This window comes from Pyrus communis, chromosome 13, assembly GCF_041283825.1.
Source record: "Pyrus communis isolate YQ-2024b chromosome 13, ASM4128382v1, whole genome shotgun sequence".
NCBI lineage: Eukaryota > Viridiplantae > Streptophyta > Magnoliopsida > Rosales > Rosaceae > Pyrus > Pyrus communis.
The window spans coordinates 19,800,311-19,818,547 of record NC_142577.1 but is presented as its reverse complement, the minus strand read 5'-3'; the positions used below and the strand labels follow the sequence as shown (position 1 = coordinate 19,818,547).

Genomic DNA, 18,237 nt, shown 5'->3' with positions numbered 1-18,237 from the left:
TTTTAAAAGCACATAAATTCGAAACTGTCTCTTAGTATTTTTTTATTTATTTTTTTTGTCTGTAAACTAAAGACATGTAATTACTAAATAATTTCTTAATTTATTTACTTTATTATAAATAAATATTGAATTTCTCAAAAAAAAAATTGAAAACTGAATCTTTTTTTAAAATAAAAAAATAAACAACTCACTTCTCACCGTAATGTAGATATTATTGTATGTATTAAAAATAAAAAAAAGAATTCAATAGTGTCACTTTGAACTTACACAAATGTAACAATTAGAACTTTTTCGAAATACCTCCATTTTGTGTCCAAAATTCATATGAAAATCAACCATATCCAGACATCTTGAAGTGAGACAACGGTTTATTTTTTGCGGTTTCAGACAAAATAAATAAAATAAAAAACCGGGCAAAGTTGGGTCGTTTTTTAGGGAGCCCAGTTCTCATAAAGCAAAAGCCAGTGGCCCAACCCGTGTTCCAATACGTCGCCGTTTTACACAATTTCCGTGCCATTCACAATTGGAATCCAAATATCAAGCACCATGCACGAAATCAAACAAAAAGAAATTAAAATAAAAAAAATAAAAATCTATCTGCGACCGGCCTTTTCTGATACGCTGTCCCATCAAAATCCAACCACGTCACTGATTTTTTCTTCCGCGGAGGTTTTTGTAGGGTTTCTCTCCAACCCCCAACAAAACCCAGTAACTGCAAAAAAATGGGTTCTCTGGAAAATGGGACGGAGAGGGGAAATGGAGAAGAAGAAGAAACAGAGCAGGAGGAGGAGCCGATATTAATGGAGCAGACGCAGAGGTTTTGTATGTTTCCTGTTCGTTACAAGCAGGTGTGGGAGATGTACAAGAAGGCCGAGGCCAGTTTCTGGACTGGTAACTTGTTCATGTTTCCTGTTCGATTCTCGTGTTTCTTGTGAATTTTTGGTGCTTTTTCTTGCTTATGTGAATGTGTTCTGAAGTGGGTTTCTGTTAGTTTCTTAAATTTCATTAATTTTGTGGAATTTGTACTTTGAAGGCTTGGTTCTTTCATATTTATGATTTAGAATTTGGGCTTTTATTTGTTATTTTATCTGTGTAATATTAGTGTTTTTCACTCTGTTTGTATTGGAATTTAAAGAGATAAGTGGGGAAGTGGGAGTTTAATGCTTTTTGTTTTGGTTTCAAAATTCAGTTGTTGGACTGAAAACTTGTTCAAATTTCCCTCTTTGTAACAAACAACAAGGATTCTCATGTTTCAAGTGACTTTGGTTTTTTTATTTTATTTTTTTAAATTGCTTATCTGTATGTGTTTTGAAGTGGGTGTCTATTTATTTTCCAAAATTTCATTCATTTATGTATTTGTATCTGTACGACGTTAGTGGTTTTAATTTGGCTTTGCATTTCTAAATGAAATTTGAGGTGGGATTTTCTGGTACTTTTGTTTTGGTTGCAACGTTTTTTCAGTTGTTGAACTTATCGCTTGGATATGGTTACTGTGGGTGTCCTTTTACTTTACTGGGTCCGTGCTTTAGTTTAAGATTGTACTTATGGGGTCTGTTTTGTTTCTCTGAAGGGGAACATATTTGGGATTTTCTTCCTCTCTTTCACTTAGTTCATTATACATTGGTTGTTTATGGAGTCATACATAAACAAGATTGTAAAGACTTATGGAAGTCCAACAAAATGGGAACATGTTTGAGCATTAACTCTTTGGGGGCTGCGAATTTTAACTGCAATGTATAAGTAGGTAGTATTGCCTGTGATTTACTTGGCTTGTTGTGTTTGTGGTAAATAGCACTGGTATGTAAGAACCCTGAGTTTAGAATCTCGAACATATGATCTTTTCGCCTTGCGCTAGGCAGATCTAGTCTTTGGCAGCTGTGTTTAAATTATTGCTTAGAATGTCTGCATAAGGTCTGCATTTCAGTCATTTGATGCCTTATGTTACACTGTTGAGTAGTTTTGTTTTTTCCACACAGTACGTGCTAATGACATGTTAATTGGCTTACAGCTGAGGAGGTTGACCTCTCCCAGGATGTACAACAGTGGGATGCTTTGTCCGACTCTGAAAGACACTTTATAAGCCATGTCCTTGCATTTTTTGCTGCATCTGATGGGATCGTTTTGGAGAATTTGGCTGCAAGATTCTTAACTGATGTTCAAATTCCTGAGGTGATTTCTTTTTATGGTCTGTTCTTTATGGATAAGAGTGTTTCACGTCTCCGCCAATTTCATCCATAATTTTTGAACTGTTGATGGCTTTCCAATTAATTAGACTAATATTCCATTTTGTTTTCTCCTAGTTGACTTACTAACATCAAGGCTTCTCATCCTTCACAGGCTCGGGCATTCTATGGATTTCAACTTGCAATGGAGAATATTCATTCAGGTAGAATTTTGAACATAGTTTCCTTGGTTCCTCTATTTGTAATGTATGTGGCCACCTGTCTAAGGAGATTTCTTTTTGTTTCTTTTTTAAATACTGTCTCCCATCAGAGATGTACAGCTTGCTTTTGGAGACATACATCAAGGATTCCACGGAGAAGCATAGATTGTTCAATGCAATTGAAAGCATTCCTTGTGTGTCTAGGAAGGCTAAGTGGGCTTTGGATTGGATACACAGGTATAAGCAGAGATGACACATCTTTGGGTTTGAAGTGCTTTATAATTTCCAGTGTTGGAGATATTATTTTTTTTATAGTTGGAGTTGTTTGTGAATGATGTATGTGATCATGCATAGTAAAACTGCGGTACTTGACGTGTTTACCTACTAGGTCCCTTCAAAAATCAAATGTTAAGATTTTGTTGAGTAGAGAATGGATTGTATTTGTCCTGATAAGTGTAGGATGGCCATTTATAGAAAACTCCGGAATATGACATGTGCACCAATTTGAACTTCCTTGTGTGTGATATCGTATGTGGCTACTGTTGGTATATACATAATTTAACCATGTATTATTTAGTTTCTAACAAAACGAAGAGCTTCCTCTGTATTCTCTGTTGTATGATATGTTGATATCACAAGATTTAAACTGAGTACCATCTGCTGCACTCTGCAAATTTAGAAGTGTCCTTCTGTACCCTGTCTGCTTGTTATCATCAAGCTTCATGTGTAGTTTGTACATGATCTTTGTTTGATTAGAAGCAAGGCAGATGTTCCTTAAACCAATTGCTTGTTCTGCATGATGTGCAGTTCCAATTCATTTGCGGAGAGACTTGTTGCTTTTGCATGTGTTGAAGGAATCTTCTTCTCGGGAAGGTAATTTGGGCTTGCATTATATATGCTTGAGTTTATATGTTTAATACTTTTCGTTACAAGGCTTGTATGATTTTTTCTTTTGTTTTTGTCACCCTTTTCTCTCTTGTTTTTTACTTTATTGTTCATTCTCAGCTTCTGTGCCATATTCTGGCTTAAAAAGAGGGGACTAATGCCTGGGTTGACATTCTCAAACGAGCTTATATCTAGAGATGAGGGTCTTCACTGTGATTTTGCTTGCCTTTTGTATAGGTAATATCTATTATCTTTCTGGTTCCCAATATTGAGCTTCATGCTCTGCTAGGCATATGATAATAGTTATTCGGTGTGGTTCCTCCTTCTTAGAACTCAATGGTTTATTATTTTTAGTCCTCGCAGAATCCGGGAATTGGAGAAACTTGTGTAAAAAAGAGAGATTTTAAAATTGTTTTCTTTTCTTCAGTGTGTGAATGACGGAAACTTATTTGTTTTGTTCTTGTAGTTTGTTGCGGAAGCAACTAAATTGGGAAAAAGTTCATGGAATTATACATGAAGCTGTTGAGATTGAGACTGAATTTGTTTGCGAGGCCCTCCCATGCGCATTGATTGGCATGAACTCAGATCTTATGAGCCAGTACATAAAATTTGTTGCTGATCGACTCTTGGTATCTCTCTGATGATTTGCTCCTCTCGTTTTTTTCTTTGATTCCCAGGGGATAGGGGAGTTGTGCTTAATATCTATAGCTCTTATCGGCATTAGTAGCAACATTAAAAGTAGAATGTGTGTTTAATATCTATAGCTCTTATCGGCATTAGTAGCAACATTAAATGTAGAATGTTTTCTTTGTTCCAGATTGCATTAGGGTGCCAGAGGAAGTACAATGTGGACAATCCTTTTGACTGGATGGAGTTTATTTCTTTGCAGTGAGTATTTCTGAGAATGTGGTTTTGCCTGCTTTACTCGATTCTTGAAACTGGTTGACGGATAATGATCTTAACCTCATTTGCTTGATTCTGCAGAGGAAAGACGAACTTTTTCGAGAGAAGGGTCGGTGACTATCAAAAAGCATCTGTTATGTCGGGCCTCCAAGATGGTGGTAGAAATTTCATCTTCAAGCTGGACGCCGACTTCTAGTTCATCAAATTTGTTGCAACGTGCAGCTTCCTCCAGCATTGAACTGGGTACCTGGAACTGGAACTAAATTTTTTTTACTATTCTTTGCGGTAGCAATTTGTACATTGTATTTCTAGGTAGTCATAGTCACCCACGCCATGCGTGATTATATGCACCAGAGGTATTCATCAATTTCCCCCCTCAACTTTAATTTTGGCCAATTTCCCCTCTCAACTCTCATAATTAGTCAATTTCCCCCCTCAACTTTAATTTAGCCAATTTCTCCCCTCAACTCTCATAATTAGTTAATTTGCACCCTACTGTTAATTTTTTAATTTGATCATAATTAAACAAGTGTGTGTAAGAAACTAAATAAGATGTATGTTAATCGTGTTCCTATATCTTTATCCTATTACAAGTAGATTAAAATTTAAAATTTTACAATTTATCATAGATAGTATTATTAGTCATAATAAATCGGTATGGAGTAATTTTATTTGATTTTTGACCATACAAAATTGATAATGAAAAGGATTGATGTGTAAATTTTTGTATGTGAATACAATTTTCTTTATAAAAGTGAAAGCTAAGTTCAAGTAAATTGCGGAGAATCGAGCTTTAGTGAAAAAATGGTTAGTTTGTTCATAATTTTCGACTCCTTATTAAAAATAACCCATTTTATTGAAATAGGTCTAATCCATGAGTTCAGGATTATTATTTCTTCTTCTACATGATTTAAACCCGATTCATAACTTTTTCTTATAATCAACCCATATCACATACTAACTGTATTATGTTTTTGTACATTTTAGCCTATATTATGCAGGTGAGTTTATGTTAATTTTAGTACTTTGTTGGAAGTTAATAGAAAGATTGAAAATTAAGAAAAGAATAGATGGAAAATTTAAAAAAAAAAAAAATTAACAGTAGGGTGCAAATTGACTAATTTTGAGAGTTGAGGGGGAAATTGGCCAAATTAAAGTTGAGGGGGGAAATTGACTAATTATGAGAGTTGAGGGGGGAAATTGGCCAATGATCACAAGTTCAGGGGGAAAATTGATGAATATCTCTATGCACTAAATGCTATCTTCAGTCGCCCATGCATGGGTAAGTGATTTCTGACCATTGACGCATACACTTTCCAAGGTGGGATTGCATACATCAACGGCCAGAAACCAGTCACAAGCTGACGTGCAACTGATCCTAGTATTTCCCATATAGTTTCAAGTCTGCTGTTACTCATTCTATGTTAACCTTGGTGGTTGTCCTTATCAATGAAGAATTTTGTATCTATAAATATATTTTTTATTTTATTTTATTTTTGTTATCATAATGTGGAATGTGCATTATATCAATATATCATCGTTGTGTTTGTGCTTTCATTGGTGCTGTGATTATTAGCTTTCCGTGCACCTTTTTGCCAATTTTTCATGAATCATGCCTCTACATGTCTCTCAGTCTCTGCATATACCAACCATTTCGCCAATTTGGTTTAAGATTTTGTACGAGATAGTAACAGACGTGCACGTGAGTGATTTTCAGTTGTTGATACAGTTTGTATCTTTTTTTAAGCTTTTGTGATATTGACTGATGAAGTCACGCCCCCTTTAATTTAAAAGCAAGCAATCAACTAATATCCAAAAGCATATTTCCTCATTAGGGGCTTTTTCTAGGGATGTTGATGATCAGCTACCTAACAACAAAGATAATAGTGCTCCCAATTAGTCCTTTTGGAGCCATCTCCGTGTCACAACTTGCCCTTCATGGAGAATACCTGCCTATATTGTCTCACTCGTCGCGGGATGTATGAGATAGAAAAGGTAAAAATATGTATCTACTTGAGAGGGTAGCGTTCCTTCTCTCTATCCCATCGGATGATTTTGGTTGTTCATGTGTTCTTTTCTCTTTGTCTTCCATATCACGGGAGATTTTTTTCTATTTCTCACATTGCTTGGCCAAGTCAATTGTCACAGAAAGTAAACAAATTGAGATAATGAGATATATGATTGAATGTACACCAAAAACTCTTCACACGACGAGAGAAAAACTTGAATAAAAATGTTGATAACGTGATTCGTAGAACAACTTGCACAAAATTATAAGATACTCAATACTTTAGTCCTAAATCGTAAATCCCCTCAAATGTTGTCATTTGATTTGAAAACCATCATTACCATGCAGTCTTCTTATATTTATCATCATATGACGTTTCAATTTAATAATATAATATCATATAAAAAAATCTACACATAATATTATATTAATTAATAAAAAAATACAATAACAATGAATTCATTTCACGCAAGTAATTCAATCAATAGAAAGCAGGTAAAGTGTCTATATTTGTGTGTGTGAATTTGGCGTCAGCTTGACGTGACCACGGGCACCAAGAGTGGGTACCAACCACCAAAGCTCCACAACCTTTTCCTCCCTTTCATATTATTTTATACTATTACCCAAATTTCCTGGAATTATTTGGTACCCCATGAATTTAGTGAAAAGGTGAAAGTGATGGTTTTTTTAATTTTAAGGTTTTATTCTTTTGCTGGCCTTCTCCGCATTCTTTTTGGTGGTAACTGGCGACCATCTTTTGAGAGAGGGTGGGAGAGAGGGGGAGAGAGAGAGAGAGAGAGAGAGAGAGAGGAGCACAAGTGTATAACTGTGTATGGTCTTTCAAAAAGATTACAACAATGCTTCCTAATTAAAGTTAATTAAGACATAAGAATCGGATTCATGTGAGCTTATCTATATAAAAAAATGAATAACATATTATGCATTGATTCATGCCCCGCCCTGAGAATTTGAAAGCAAGCTTTTAAAGTGGGGTTCTAGAATTCTTTGATTTTCGACTCTTTATATATTGATATGTATAAAAAAGAGTTCGCTAAATACATGAAAAAGTCTATTTTGACATCAAATGTTATTAACAATTAATATCAAAAGAAGAAAAATATAACAAACATTACTTAAATATTACACGTATCGTGTTTTTGGATGCAAATGTACTAATTAAGTTTACATAATCTTTCTTGTGACAAAGTTGATGCAAGATAAGATTTGATCAATTTTAATTTTGAAAAACTTCTTTTTGCAGAGGCAACTGTAACTTGTGTGGTTAACAAAATTGTCACATCCCCGCCCGGGGCGGACCACTTCCCGGGCCCGCTCCACCACCGTAGCACGATATTGTCCGCTTTGGGCCCCGACCACACCCTCACAGTTTTGTTTCTGGGGACTCACACGAGAACTTCCCGATGGGTCCAGGTGACGAAGCCAACACAGCTCGATTCAGGATCCAAGTGGACTTTCTGGGTCGTTGTGTGTCAAAATTCTATAAGCACAGATTCAAATCTGTAAACTTCTTATTAGAACAAACACAAAATTTCTAATATTAATTTCCATATATATATATATATATATATATAACAAAGTTTGTAATATTTCTATAAGCAAATGCAAATATATTTCTTAATGCACACAACGAAGCTATTATCCAATCATTGATCTCTCATTCTATACGATGTGAATTCTTCATAATATTCATAACCGAAAAAACTCTTTCAGCTAAATCAGTTGCAACGAGTAAAATCAACGTCAATGTCACAAACAAGTACACCGTGTTTTCCACACACAATCCCATATCTCTCATGAAGAATTATTTTTGCTAAGATTGTTGTGGGAGGTTGAACCACATTAGTTGAGACTTTTCAAGATTAATGCCCTAAACATCTAAAGCTTAAAGTAGTTGATATATACGATGCCCAAAGGAAGGCATGCAATAACACTATTGCTTACCTACCAAGACATAACATCAACGTGAGTAGGAAGGATTGTGACAACATCAGTGGAAAAAGTGGGGAAAAAGGAGGACCAGCTTCTCCCTTCCCATGCCTAAGCCTCATAAGTCGTAACTAATTTGCTTGGAGCTGGACCAACCCTACTCTCTCTCTCTAGTGGCCTTATCAACCACCTACCACAAACCACTCTGGTTTTTCACCTCATGCATTGGTTATCATTTGTGGGCCAGGGTTGGGCTCACGCATGAGAAATGTCTGCAGCTAAAGTTGAGCGGTTCTGGTGATTGTGGAGTTGGATCCGATTACTTGTACCTGGTAAATCGGTGGGGACACGATTTTGGTTCTAACATTTGTAGGTACTTGATAATCTTAGAGAGAGTGTCTGCACATGACCCGTCTTTGGTCTAACGACATTCAGTTTTTAGTTCGTGAAGAAAGTCTCAAATTCGATTTACGCGAATGTTAAAATAATAATATATTGATAGTGATTTTTATGTTAAATTGTGACTTCTACTGAATGTCCAAATGACACAAGTTTAGTTTTTCTTGCCGAATGGTCAACTAGATAGAAAAGTGAACGCAAAAGAATGCATTTTTGTTTACCATCTTCAATTAATGACAATACAATTAATGACAATAGGCAGGTCATCTCCAATTAAGAGCTGACCAGATGGCTCGTTTTAGCCTTCTGACCCTCTAAGAACCAAAAAAGTTAGAACTTAAATTTAATCAATGGTTTAGTTATTTATAGGGAAAAAAAATAGATTTTTTAAGAATTAAAAAAAAAAGGCCCAAAAAAAAAAAATTTGAATACAACGACTAGTCAGCTAGCTGTTGGATTCAAAATTTTGTATATGCATTCCTGTCGGTTATATTTGATAGGATTTTTTGAATTTCTGGCCAACCCCAGGCTAGCTAGTTGTCTGCATGCGGCTAGCCCTTTGGCCCCTTCAGATTCCGTGGGACTCACGAGCCCTCTGGCCTAGCCCTCGGTTGGAGACGGTTTTCGGGCTATTTTCGACCCTCTGGCCCTCTGGACCCTTCGGTTGGAGATGACCTCACAATACTCATCATTCTAGTTATTATCGTTAGATGAGTTTAAATTTCAAAATCTGTGATGTGCATATATACAAATTTAAGCGGTGAGCATTACCACCGTAGAATACAAAAAGGATACAACATAATAGAGATGTTAAAGAGAATCTAACGAAACCACAATTCACACAATTAAACATTTCCATTTCTAACGCCAATTTTAGGCAATTTATACACAAAATTTCACAACTTCAAAAATAAAAAACAAAAACAGAGCATAAAACAATGAAACAATTCTCTCCCTTCCTGTCTCACTCATCACAGTCACCTCTCTGCATTTGTTGATCTGCTCTCTCTCTCGCTCTCCTCTCTCTTTCTATACATTCTCACCAACCTACTCCAAATTCCAAAACCATAACCAAAATCTGACTCAGAAATGGAGGGTGCTTTCCGAGGCAGTCTCTGGGGCAGTGTGGTGGAGCTGACCAAAGGGGCACAGCAAAAGGGTAGTGATCCTCTGCTCTGGGTCATACAGTTGTCCTCCAACTTGAACTCCATGGGAGTTTCTTTGCCCTCGGTGGAGCTCGCCAACGTGTTGGTTTCTCACATTTGCTGGGAAAACAACGTGCCCATTGCGTGGAAGTTTCTGGAGAAGGCTCTGATGTTGAAGATTGTGCCCCCCATGCTTGTTCTTGCTCTGCTTTCACAAAGGTTTGTGCTTTCGCTCTCAGACTGTTTGAAGATTTTTGGTTTCTCGGTTTTAGCTTTTTTGGGTGGGTTAGATTTTTGTAATTATTTTTTGAAAGATAATCTACACTAAGTTCATCTTTACGGAAGGAGAATTCGAACTTTGGATTCACGGTGGGAAGCGCTCTGCCCTAGCCAACTTGAGAATTCGAGGTCTGCGGTTTTTTGGATTTTAAATGAGGTTCTTTTTGAGACATTTTTCAGTTGGGATCAGATAAAGGGTGTGAAATGGTTTAAAGGTTTCATCTTTTGTTTAGCCCTCCTGCTGTTTGATTCATTGCTATCTGTGTTTTAATGGGTTTTCTGTGTTTAATGCTTTGTTTTCTGTACTGTTTTGTTTGGTGCTTAGAAAAAGGAGGAAATGAAAGTAATACCAGAATCTTAAATACATTGGTGTTGTTTGGTGAATCGTAGCATATTCTTGAGTTTCAGTTGACTAGGAGGAGAAACTATTGTGTTGCACAAATACTCCTTTTTATTCGCTTAACATTTTTTAAATTTCAGACTTTTCTTTACCATTCCCCCGCATTTTCAAATCGTGAAATGGGTTCACATGTTTGTCCTTGTACTTTATGTTTTTCTTATAAAAGTTGATTCTTCTATAATTTCCATCTCGGTTTTCCCTGTCTCAGTTATCAGTACGATCAATGTTGTTAAGCATTCTTTCTAATGTTTCCTTGAAGCCAAAGAAAAAAAGGATAATGAGTGAGCCAAGTTTTTGTAATGACATTAGTAGGGTGGAGTTTTCATTCCTTAGATGCGTTAAATATACTTTTGGCGTCTTTATTCCTATATTTCTTTCAACCGAGCAAAGAGCGGCTAGACATGTGATCATCCTAATTTAATCTTCATTTGCTTGCGAACTCAATTAAATTCATGGATCAACAATGTGTTACATTGATGAGTGATTGTGGCATTGATAATTACGTATTAAATATTTATTTTGAAGTATCAAGTGGCATGTAGATTACTGATCTTAGGCTGCATTGCTTACCACTGATGTGCTGGTACAGGATTTGGATGGTTGGGTTCTGTTTGTTTCTTTCTCCAGATCTAGTTATGTTCACTTTTTCTTAACTTAGCGTTGTATGGTTTCACTTGTGAGAAACTGCTTGCTCCCTTGCGTTGTAGGAAAGTGGAAACTCTCTTAACGGTCTTACTGTTGTCTATCATTCTTTCTACAGGGTCATTCCAAGTAGACGTTCCCAGCCGGTGGCATATAGACTCTACATGGAACTCCTTAAGAGACACATTTTTACCCTTAAATCTCAGATAAATGGGCCAAATTATCAAATGTAAGCTATCTTTAGTACAGAATATTGTTTGCTTACATTGTACTGACAATGGTGCTTACCTTGTATCTGGAATTTGTACCTATATTCTTCGTACAGAATCATGAAATCGATAGAATCTGTTCTTCATCTTTCCTGGAATTTTGGTTTTCCAGCAAGTGACCCTGGGATTCTTGTGGTTGAGTTTTTATTTTCAATTGTATGGCAATTGGTTGATGCATCATTAGATGATGAAGGATTTCTGAACTGTACCCGCGAAAAGAAGTCCAAATGGGCAATTGAACCTCAAGAAATGGAGATAGATTGTGAGGGTAGTTATTATGTGAAGAGGAGTGAACACAATGAGATACTGCTGGAAGCAAATACTGTCATGGCCATTGAGATAATTGGGCAATTTCTTCAAAATAATGCAACATCAAGAATTCTTGACTTGGCTCGCCGAAACTTGTAAGTTCTTGTCCCTTTAGCAATTGCATCTATATTTCGTCCTAGTTCCCTTTAATTTGTACGACTTTAATATTTAATTTTCTCAAGCATTGGATGGTCTTAGTACTCAAGTTATATCCATATGAAAATTTTTGAATGTTCTTTCAACAGATTTCCTTCTATTTACGTTGGAAATTCATTGTATGCATTGTGGCTTTGTTTTTTTTTTCATTTCATTTGTCAGCAAGTCCGAAAATTAAAGACTAACTTTTCCCTTCACCAGTACCTTGATCATTTCCTTCTTGATCTTTGCCTTCACTGCAAGAGATTGCTTAACATGCTGACCCACTTTTTCAGGCCGGTACATTGGACAAGTTTTACTCAACGATTACAGATGCTTGCATCAAACTCATTAACATTGAGAAATTCGAAAACTCTTACTGCAGAGGCTCTTATAAACTTGACTTCAGATGGTCGCATGGTCTTGCCTCGAGAATGTAAAACAACTTCTTTGCTAAAGTATCATGCAGTGATGGCTTATAGATCTCTCACTTCTGCTGGTCTGTGCCACGGGGCTAGTCGTTCTGCTTTGTGGCTTCCTCTTGATCTTGTATTAGAAGATGCCATGGATGGATATCAGGTTGACGCAACAAGTGCTGTTGAAGTAATTACTGGTAAACACAAATTTTATCCCTTGTTCTTAAAGTAGTATTAAATTAATATTTGTTCTTATGAAACCAGTTCTGTGAGAATGAAAAAGCAAGGTTTTGTTTTGTAGGTTTGGTTAAAACCCTCCGAGCAATAAATAGCACAAGCTGGCATGATACCTTTTTAGGCCTTTGGATAGCAGCTCTTCGTCTTGTACAGAGGGTTCGTTTCTGTTTTGAATAACTTTAAAATTTGTCCTCTTCTGTCTGAATGGTTAGCATATTTCCTGAACAGAATCGTAATACTCCCTATAAACATCCTACTAGCCATATGTCATAGAAATTTAACACGACTGGACCCATATGTCCTATGTCCTAGAAGTTTAAGCAACTTGATTTGGGTACTTCTGTCAACTTTGATTGGGGACTGGCACAATTTCTTACAAAGTTCTAAAACCTTATGAGTTAGACAATCGTGCCGGTTGATTGTCTATTTGGTAACCGTAGTGCTTCAAAGTTGTTGCTCAATGATATAATTTGTTGATTTATTGTAAATGAAAGGAAGAATTTGTTGTATTTTATCTCTGGTCCTAAAAGCTTAAGTTGTTTACTCTCTTAATAAGTGAGTCACAACTATTTTTTTATTAAAAACTTCTCTCACATGCGGATCTCATTTCATCGCTAAAAAGTCCAACCTATGAAATTTAACATAAATTGGGGGGTTCCAGTTGTAGGGATTTTAACACAGAATCTTCTGCAGCTCTGCTATAACACCATTAGAAATGCGTTGGTTTCCCATGTCTTGAAAAACTTAAGCTCTTACTGTTAGGATGCATGCCATCAATTATTTTTTTGGTATACGAGTTGGCACCAGATTTACTTACTGTTTAAATATATTAGTTATGCCTTCTTTTTTATATTTCTTTTATTCCGTGTAGGAAAGGTATCCCATAGAAGGGCCTGTGCCTCGCCTCGACACCCGCTTATGCATGCTATTGAGTATCACAACACTTGTGGTTGCTGATCTGATTGAGGAGGAGGAAATTGCACCAACCAACAAAAATGAATGTGGCTCAATCAATCACTGGAAAGAAAAGGAGGTTCTAGGACTGTGCCGCAATGATTTAGTCTCCAGCCTACAGACACTGGGTGATTATCAGGGTTTGCTGACTCCACCGCAGTCTGTTGTTTCAGCTGCCAATCAGGCTGCTGCAAAAGCAATACTGATCCTTTCAGGTGTCAGTGCTGGGAGCAGATACTTTGAGTGCATCAGTATGAAAGACGTGCCTACCAACTTCTGTGAGTAATATGAACATGCCTATCAACTTCTGTGAGTAATATGGACATGCCTGTCAACTTCTGTGAGTAATATGATCTAGCTCTAATTCAATGTCAATGAGTTGCTTCAACATGAAAGAAGAGTTAGAAGTGGCACAAATTTGAAATAAATGGATGTTTGGAGCATGGTGATGCAGTTCACTAAAATAATCTTCTTTTTCATTTTTCAAATGTCTACTGCTCAACATAAAAACCCTTAGAGCTGTGTCGTGCATTGCTGTGCATGGTTATTGTGGTCTTGTATTCTTTTCCTTATTGAGTTTTCTTTTTTTCTTTCAGCCTTATTTTATTCTCCTATGTTCTTCCTGTTTTGAGGTTTTAGTATAGTTCTTTTTGGTTTGTCTATAATGGTCAGTGCCATAAGCAACTTCAAGTTTGATACCGTATATTGTTTTCTGGAGTCAATGTATACCGGTTACTGTTAGGCATTCTAATCTTAGGTTTATGTATTTGTTTACAGCTGGAAACATGCGTCATTTGATAGTTGAGGCCTGTATTGCTAGAAGTCTACTGGACACTTCTGCATATTCCTGGCCAGGTTATGTTAATGGACGCATCAACCAGTTACCTCATGGCATGCCAACTCAAGGGCTTGATTGGTCGTCATTTATGTTGGGGGCTATGCTTACTCCAGCAATGGCTAATTCTTTGGTTTCCAGTCCTGCTTCAAGGTATACTAGCTTTTAACCTTTTAATTACGTTACATTTAGTAATTCATGTTGTAATTAAATTAGTTCCTTGCTGCTTTTCTGGCTTGAAACCGCTGTTCCTATACTACATGTGTCAAATATAAGTGGATAGGCAGTTTTTTTCTCTCTGGTAACTGTTGATTCCTTAAATTGGATTACCACTTGTGAAGGCCCATCAATAGGTGATTTCTAAGTTCTCGGTTTTTGAGTTCATACATAAATGCACTACTTAGGATGGAGGTTTTACACGGGTTTACATTTGGTTCACAGGAGTTTAAGAATCTAATAATCTAATTGATGTCGTACATGGATACCTTTGGCCACTAGCGTTATGTTTAAGTGGCGGGGTAGTGTGCAAATTATTAAAGGGGAACTCTGTATAGATAGATGACCCCTTAGATTGCCTTTTTAAGCTTCTTTGATGATGGCCTGGTCTTCAGTCACTCCTTTTTCTTTCCTGAAGTCAGGTATATCAGATGCTCTTTTTTGTAAATTTACCCAAAGGTAAAGCTACTGAATTAAGCTCATGGATTTGATGGAAGTTTAGCAGAACTCGAGAAAGTATTTGAGGTTGCAGTCAATGGATCCAACGGTGAGAAGATTTCTGCTGCTACCGTTTTGTGCGGCGCCTCACTAATTAGAGGATGGAATATACAGGTGAAGAAAACAATTTTGTTAAGACTTGATACATATTCTGATTTCTTTGCCCCCAATAGCACAATGCAGTTACTTTTTCGCACTTGCCTGTTTGAATACTAAAAGTTCTTGCCATTTTCTACCAATCACTCAGCTCTCTAATTAACTTATGGTTCACCTGTTATGCAGGAACATACTGCTCATTTTATCATTAGATTACTGTCCCCTCCGGTTCCGGCTGATTATTCTGGGGATGACAGCCATTTAATAGGTTATGCACCGATGCTGAATGTCCTCATTGTTGGAATAGCATCTGTAGACTGCGTTCAGATTTTCTCTTTACATGGCTTGGTATGTATATGTTTTACTTAACTAAATGTGACGGATACAGTATAATCTTGTTAGGGTTTGTCACATCTTAGATTCAGGGATTGAGCACACCCTTGACTTACAGCTAATTACTTACAAGAGCCTCATAAACTACTGTCGTTTAATTTTCTTACCAGGTCCCACAACTTGCATGTTCATTGATGCCGATTTGTGAGGTGTTTGGTTCATGTGTTCCCAATGTCTCCTGGACTCTATCAACAGGGGAAGAAATCTCTGCTCATGCTGTGTTTTCAAATGCATTTACTCTCCTTTTGAAGCTGTGGAGGTTTAATCATCCTCCTCTTGAGCATGGGGTGGGAGATGTACCCACGGTTGCATCCCGACTTACACCTGAGTACCTCCTATCTGTAAGAAACTCTTACCTAGTATCTTCCGGAAGTGCTCACCAGGATCGAAATAAGAGGAGACTCTCTGCTGTTGCAAGTTCGTCATCTCCAGAACCTGTATTTGTGGACTCATTTCCAAAATTAAAAGTTTGGTATAGACAGCATCAAGCTTGTATAGCCTCAACCCTCTCTGGTCTTGTTCACGGAACCCCTGTCCATCAGATTGTTGATGGGCTTCTTAACATGATGTTCACAAAGATTAACAGAGGAAGCCAGTCTTTAACTTCTGTTAATTCTCCAAGTAGTAGTTCTTCGGGACCTGGAAATGAAGACAACTCTCTGAGACCTAAATTACCTGCCTGGGATATCCTGGAAGCTATTCCCTTTGTGGTTGACGCTGCTCTAACGGCCTGTGCTCATGGAAAACTTTCTCCTCGTGAACTTGCTACAGGTTAGCCTTGTGTTCTCATCTCATTTTCTGTTAATGGTTTGTTACTTAAATACAGCGATACCAAGGAAAATGTATGAAATAGTATTTGAATTTAATTTTTCTTAAAACTAAATCCTGAATGTTTGAATGAGTTAATACTAACTGTATCATTGAATTTCATCCAACTGGGTATTTTAGATTTTCTTGAGGTCCTATACATTTGACTTGTAGATGTAATTGAACCAAATTTATATTTTATTTTTATGAATTACTACATGTGGCCGTCAAGTTTAAAGAGAAAAGTCATTATACCCTGGCGAAATAAATAAAATAACTGAAATTTTCTCTATTTCAGGGCTTAAGGATTTAGCAGATTTTCTTCCTGCATCTTTGGCAACCATTGTGAGCTACTTTTCCGCTGAAGTAACTCGGGGTATTTGGAAACCAGTTTTTATGAATGGAACAGATTGGCCCAGTCCGGCTGTGAATCTATCCTATGTTGAGGAACAGATTAAGAAAATCCTAGCTGCTACTGGTGTTCATGTCCCTAGCCTTGCTGCAGGTTTTCCCCTATCACGAACTTGTAACGAGAAGGAATATAAAGCTATTACATGTTTTGGGACAGATTTTCTTTTCTTTCCATTTTCCCCATATTGTTTCGTCACCTCTAGTATTTTGACTGACACTTAACTATTACAGGTGGAAGCTCTCCAGCTATACTTCCACTGCCCCTAGCTGCCTTCGTGAGTCTTACTATTACTTACAAGATTGACCGAGCATCAGAACGCTTCCTCAGTTTGGCTGGCCCCACCTTGGAGTGCCTTGCAGCTGGTTGCCCATGGCCTTGTATGCCAATTGTCGCGTCTCTTTGGACTCAAAAGGCCAAGCGATGGAGTGACTTCCTTGTCTTTTCTGCATCTCGGACTGTTTTCCTCCAGAACAGTGATTCAATGGTTCAGCTTCTTAAAAGCTGCTTTACTGCCACACTTGGCCTGAATGCCACTCCTATCTCGAGTAATGGTGGTGTTGGAGCACTTCTTGGTCATGGATTTGGTTCCCATTTCTGTGGTGGGATTTCCCCCGTTGCACCAGGGATTCTTTACCTACGTGTGTACCGATCAATTACAGATATAGTCTTCATGACAGAAGAGATTGTTACTATCTTGATGCATTCTGTAAGAGAGATAGCATGCAGTGCTCGTCCTAAAGAGAGATTAGAGAAGTCGAAGACAACAAGAAACCCAATGAGATATCAACAGGTTTCACTTGATGGAGCAATGTCTCGGGTGAAACAAGCAGCTTCACTCGGGGCATCTTTAGTATGGTTAACAGGAGGCTTGTGTCTGGTTCAGTCATTGATCACAGAAACCTTGCCTTCTTGGTTTATATCTATGCATGGCTCCGAGCAGGAACAAGGGTCAGAAGGAATGGTTCCCATGCTTTGTGGCTATGCGCTTGCATACTTCGTGGTGCTCTGTGGAGCTTTTGCTTGGGGCATTGACTCCTCATCATCAGCATCAAAACGACGTCCTAAAATCCTACATATCCACATGGAGTTTCTTGCAAGTGCACTTGATGGGAATATATCACTTGGTTGTGATTCAGCAACATGGCGTGCCTATGTGTCTGGTTTCGTAACCCTCATGATCGGTTGCACACCAAATTGGGTGCTCGAGGTGGATGTAGACGTGTTAAAGAGACTCAGTAATGGTCTGAGGCAGTGGAACGAGGAAGAGCTTGCTCTGGCCTTGCTGGGGATCGGAGGTGTTGGCACAATGGGAGCGGCCGCTGAACTCATAGTCGAAAATGAGATGTAAAGTACATTCCCTCAATGCAGGTTTAAGGTTTTAGGAGGTCAGATGTAAATGTACAAAATGGTTGTAGATTAGATTTATCGTCGGAAACATCTGCAGCATTTTGTAGCAAAAAGTTACGTAGTTTTGTTCCCTGAAAAATTAGAGAGCGAAGTGCTTGTTTACACCGTCCATCTTCGTGCAAATTCTAATTTCTTTCTTTTCTCAAACAGTCCATCGGATCCGTTCATAGTACGTAGGATCTAACTGTATTAGAAAGTTTGTAGCAAATTTGTAGGTTTTGTGCACCTAATTAGAGTTATTCTTTCAAATTTTTTTATTTTT

General features: G+C 37.4%; 2 protein-coding genes across 2 annotated transcripts; both read left to right on the top strand.

The window, feature by feature from the left end:
- The first annotated feature begins 573 nt into the window (after window positions 1–573).
- Window positions 574–4,747, top strand: LOC137737879 (ribonucleoside-diphosphate reductase small chain A). Its single transcript, XM_068477454.2, has 9 exons — window positions 574–891; window positions 2,009–2,169; window positions 2,338–2,386; window positions 2,494–2,620; window positions 3,191–3,256; window positions 3,389–3,505; window positions 3,735–3,897; window positions 4,086–4,156; window positions 4,253–4,747. Exons 1-9 carry the CDS (start codon window positions 723–725, stop codon window positions 4,365–4,367), a joined length of 1,038 nt encoding a protein of 345 aa, XP_068333555.1. The 5' UTR covers window positions 574–722; the 3' UTR covers window positions 4,368–4,747.
- A 4,561-nt stretch (window positions 4,748–9,308) lies between these two features.
- On the top strand, window positions 9,309–18,084 carry LOC137737848 (mediator of RNA polymerase II transcription subunit 33A). The gene is made up of 12 exons (XM_068477417.2): window positions 9,309–9,889; window positions 11,110–11,220; window positions 11,317–11,664; window positions 12,001–12,317; window positions 12,422–12,513; window positions 13,229–13,589; window positions 14,089–14,299; window positions 14,860–14,974; window positions 15,143–15,304; window positions 15,460–16,120; window positions 16,455–16,661; window positions 16,799–18,084. The coding sequence occupies exons 1-12, from the start codon at window positions 9,615–9,617 to the stop codon at window positions 17,914–17,916; spliced, it is 3,978 nt and encodes a 1,325-aa protein (XP_068333518.1). The 5' UTR covers window positions 9,309–9,614; the 3' UTR covers window positions 17,917–18,084.
- The last annotated feature ends 153 nt before the right edge of the window (window positions 18,085–18,237 follow it).

Coding starts and splice junctions, on each gene's coding strand:
- LOC137737879 (XM_068477454.2), top strand. CDS start 723: ATGGGTTCTCTGGAAAATGGGACGGAGAGGGGAAATGGAGAAGAAGAA. Junction 2,621..3,190: donor GCTTTGGATTGGATACACAG/GTATAAGCAGAG, acceptor CATGATGTGCAG/TTCCAATTCATTTGCGGAGA. Junction 4,157..4,252: donor ATGGAGTTTATTTCTTTGCA/GTGAGTATTTCT, acceptor TTGATTCTGCAG/AGGAAAGACGAACTTTTTCG.
- LOC137737848 (XM_068477417.2), top strand. CDS start 9,615: ATGGAGGGTGCTTTCCGAGGCAGTCTCTGGGGCAGTGTGGTGGAGCTG. Junction 12,514..13,228: donor CTCTTCGTCTTGTACAGAGG/GTTCGTTTCTGT, acceptor TATTCCGTGTAG/GAAAGGTATCCCATAGAAGG. Junction 16,121..16,454: donor TCCTCGTGAACTTGCTACAG/GTTAGCCTTGTG, acceptor TCTCTATTTCAG/GGCTTAAGGATTTAGCAGAT.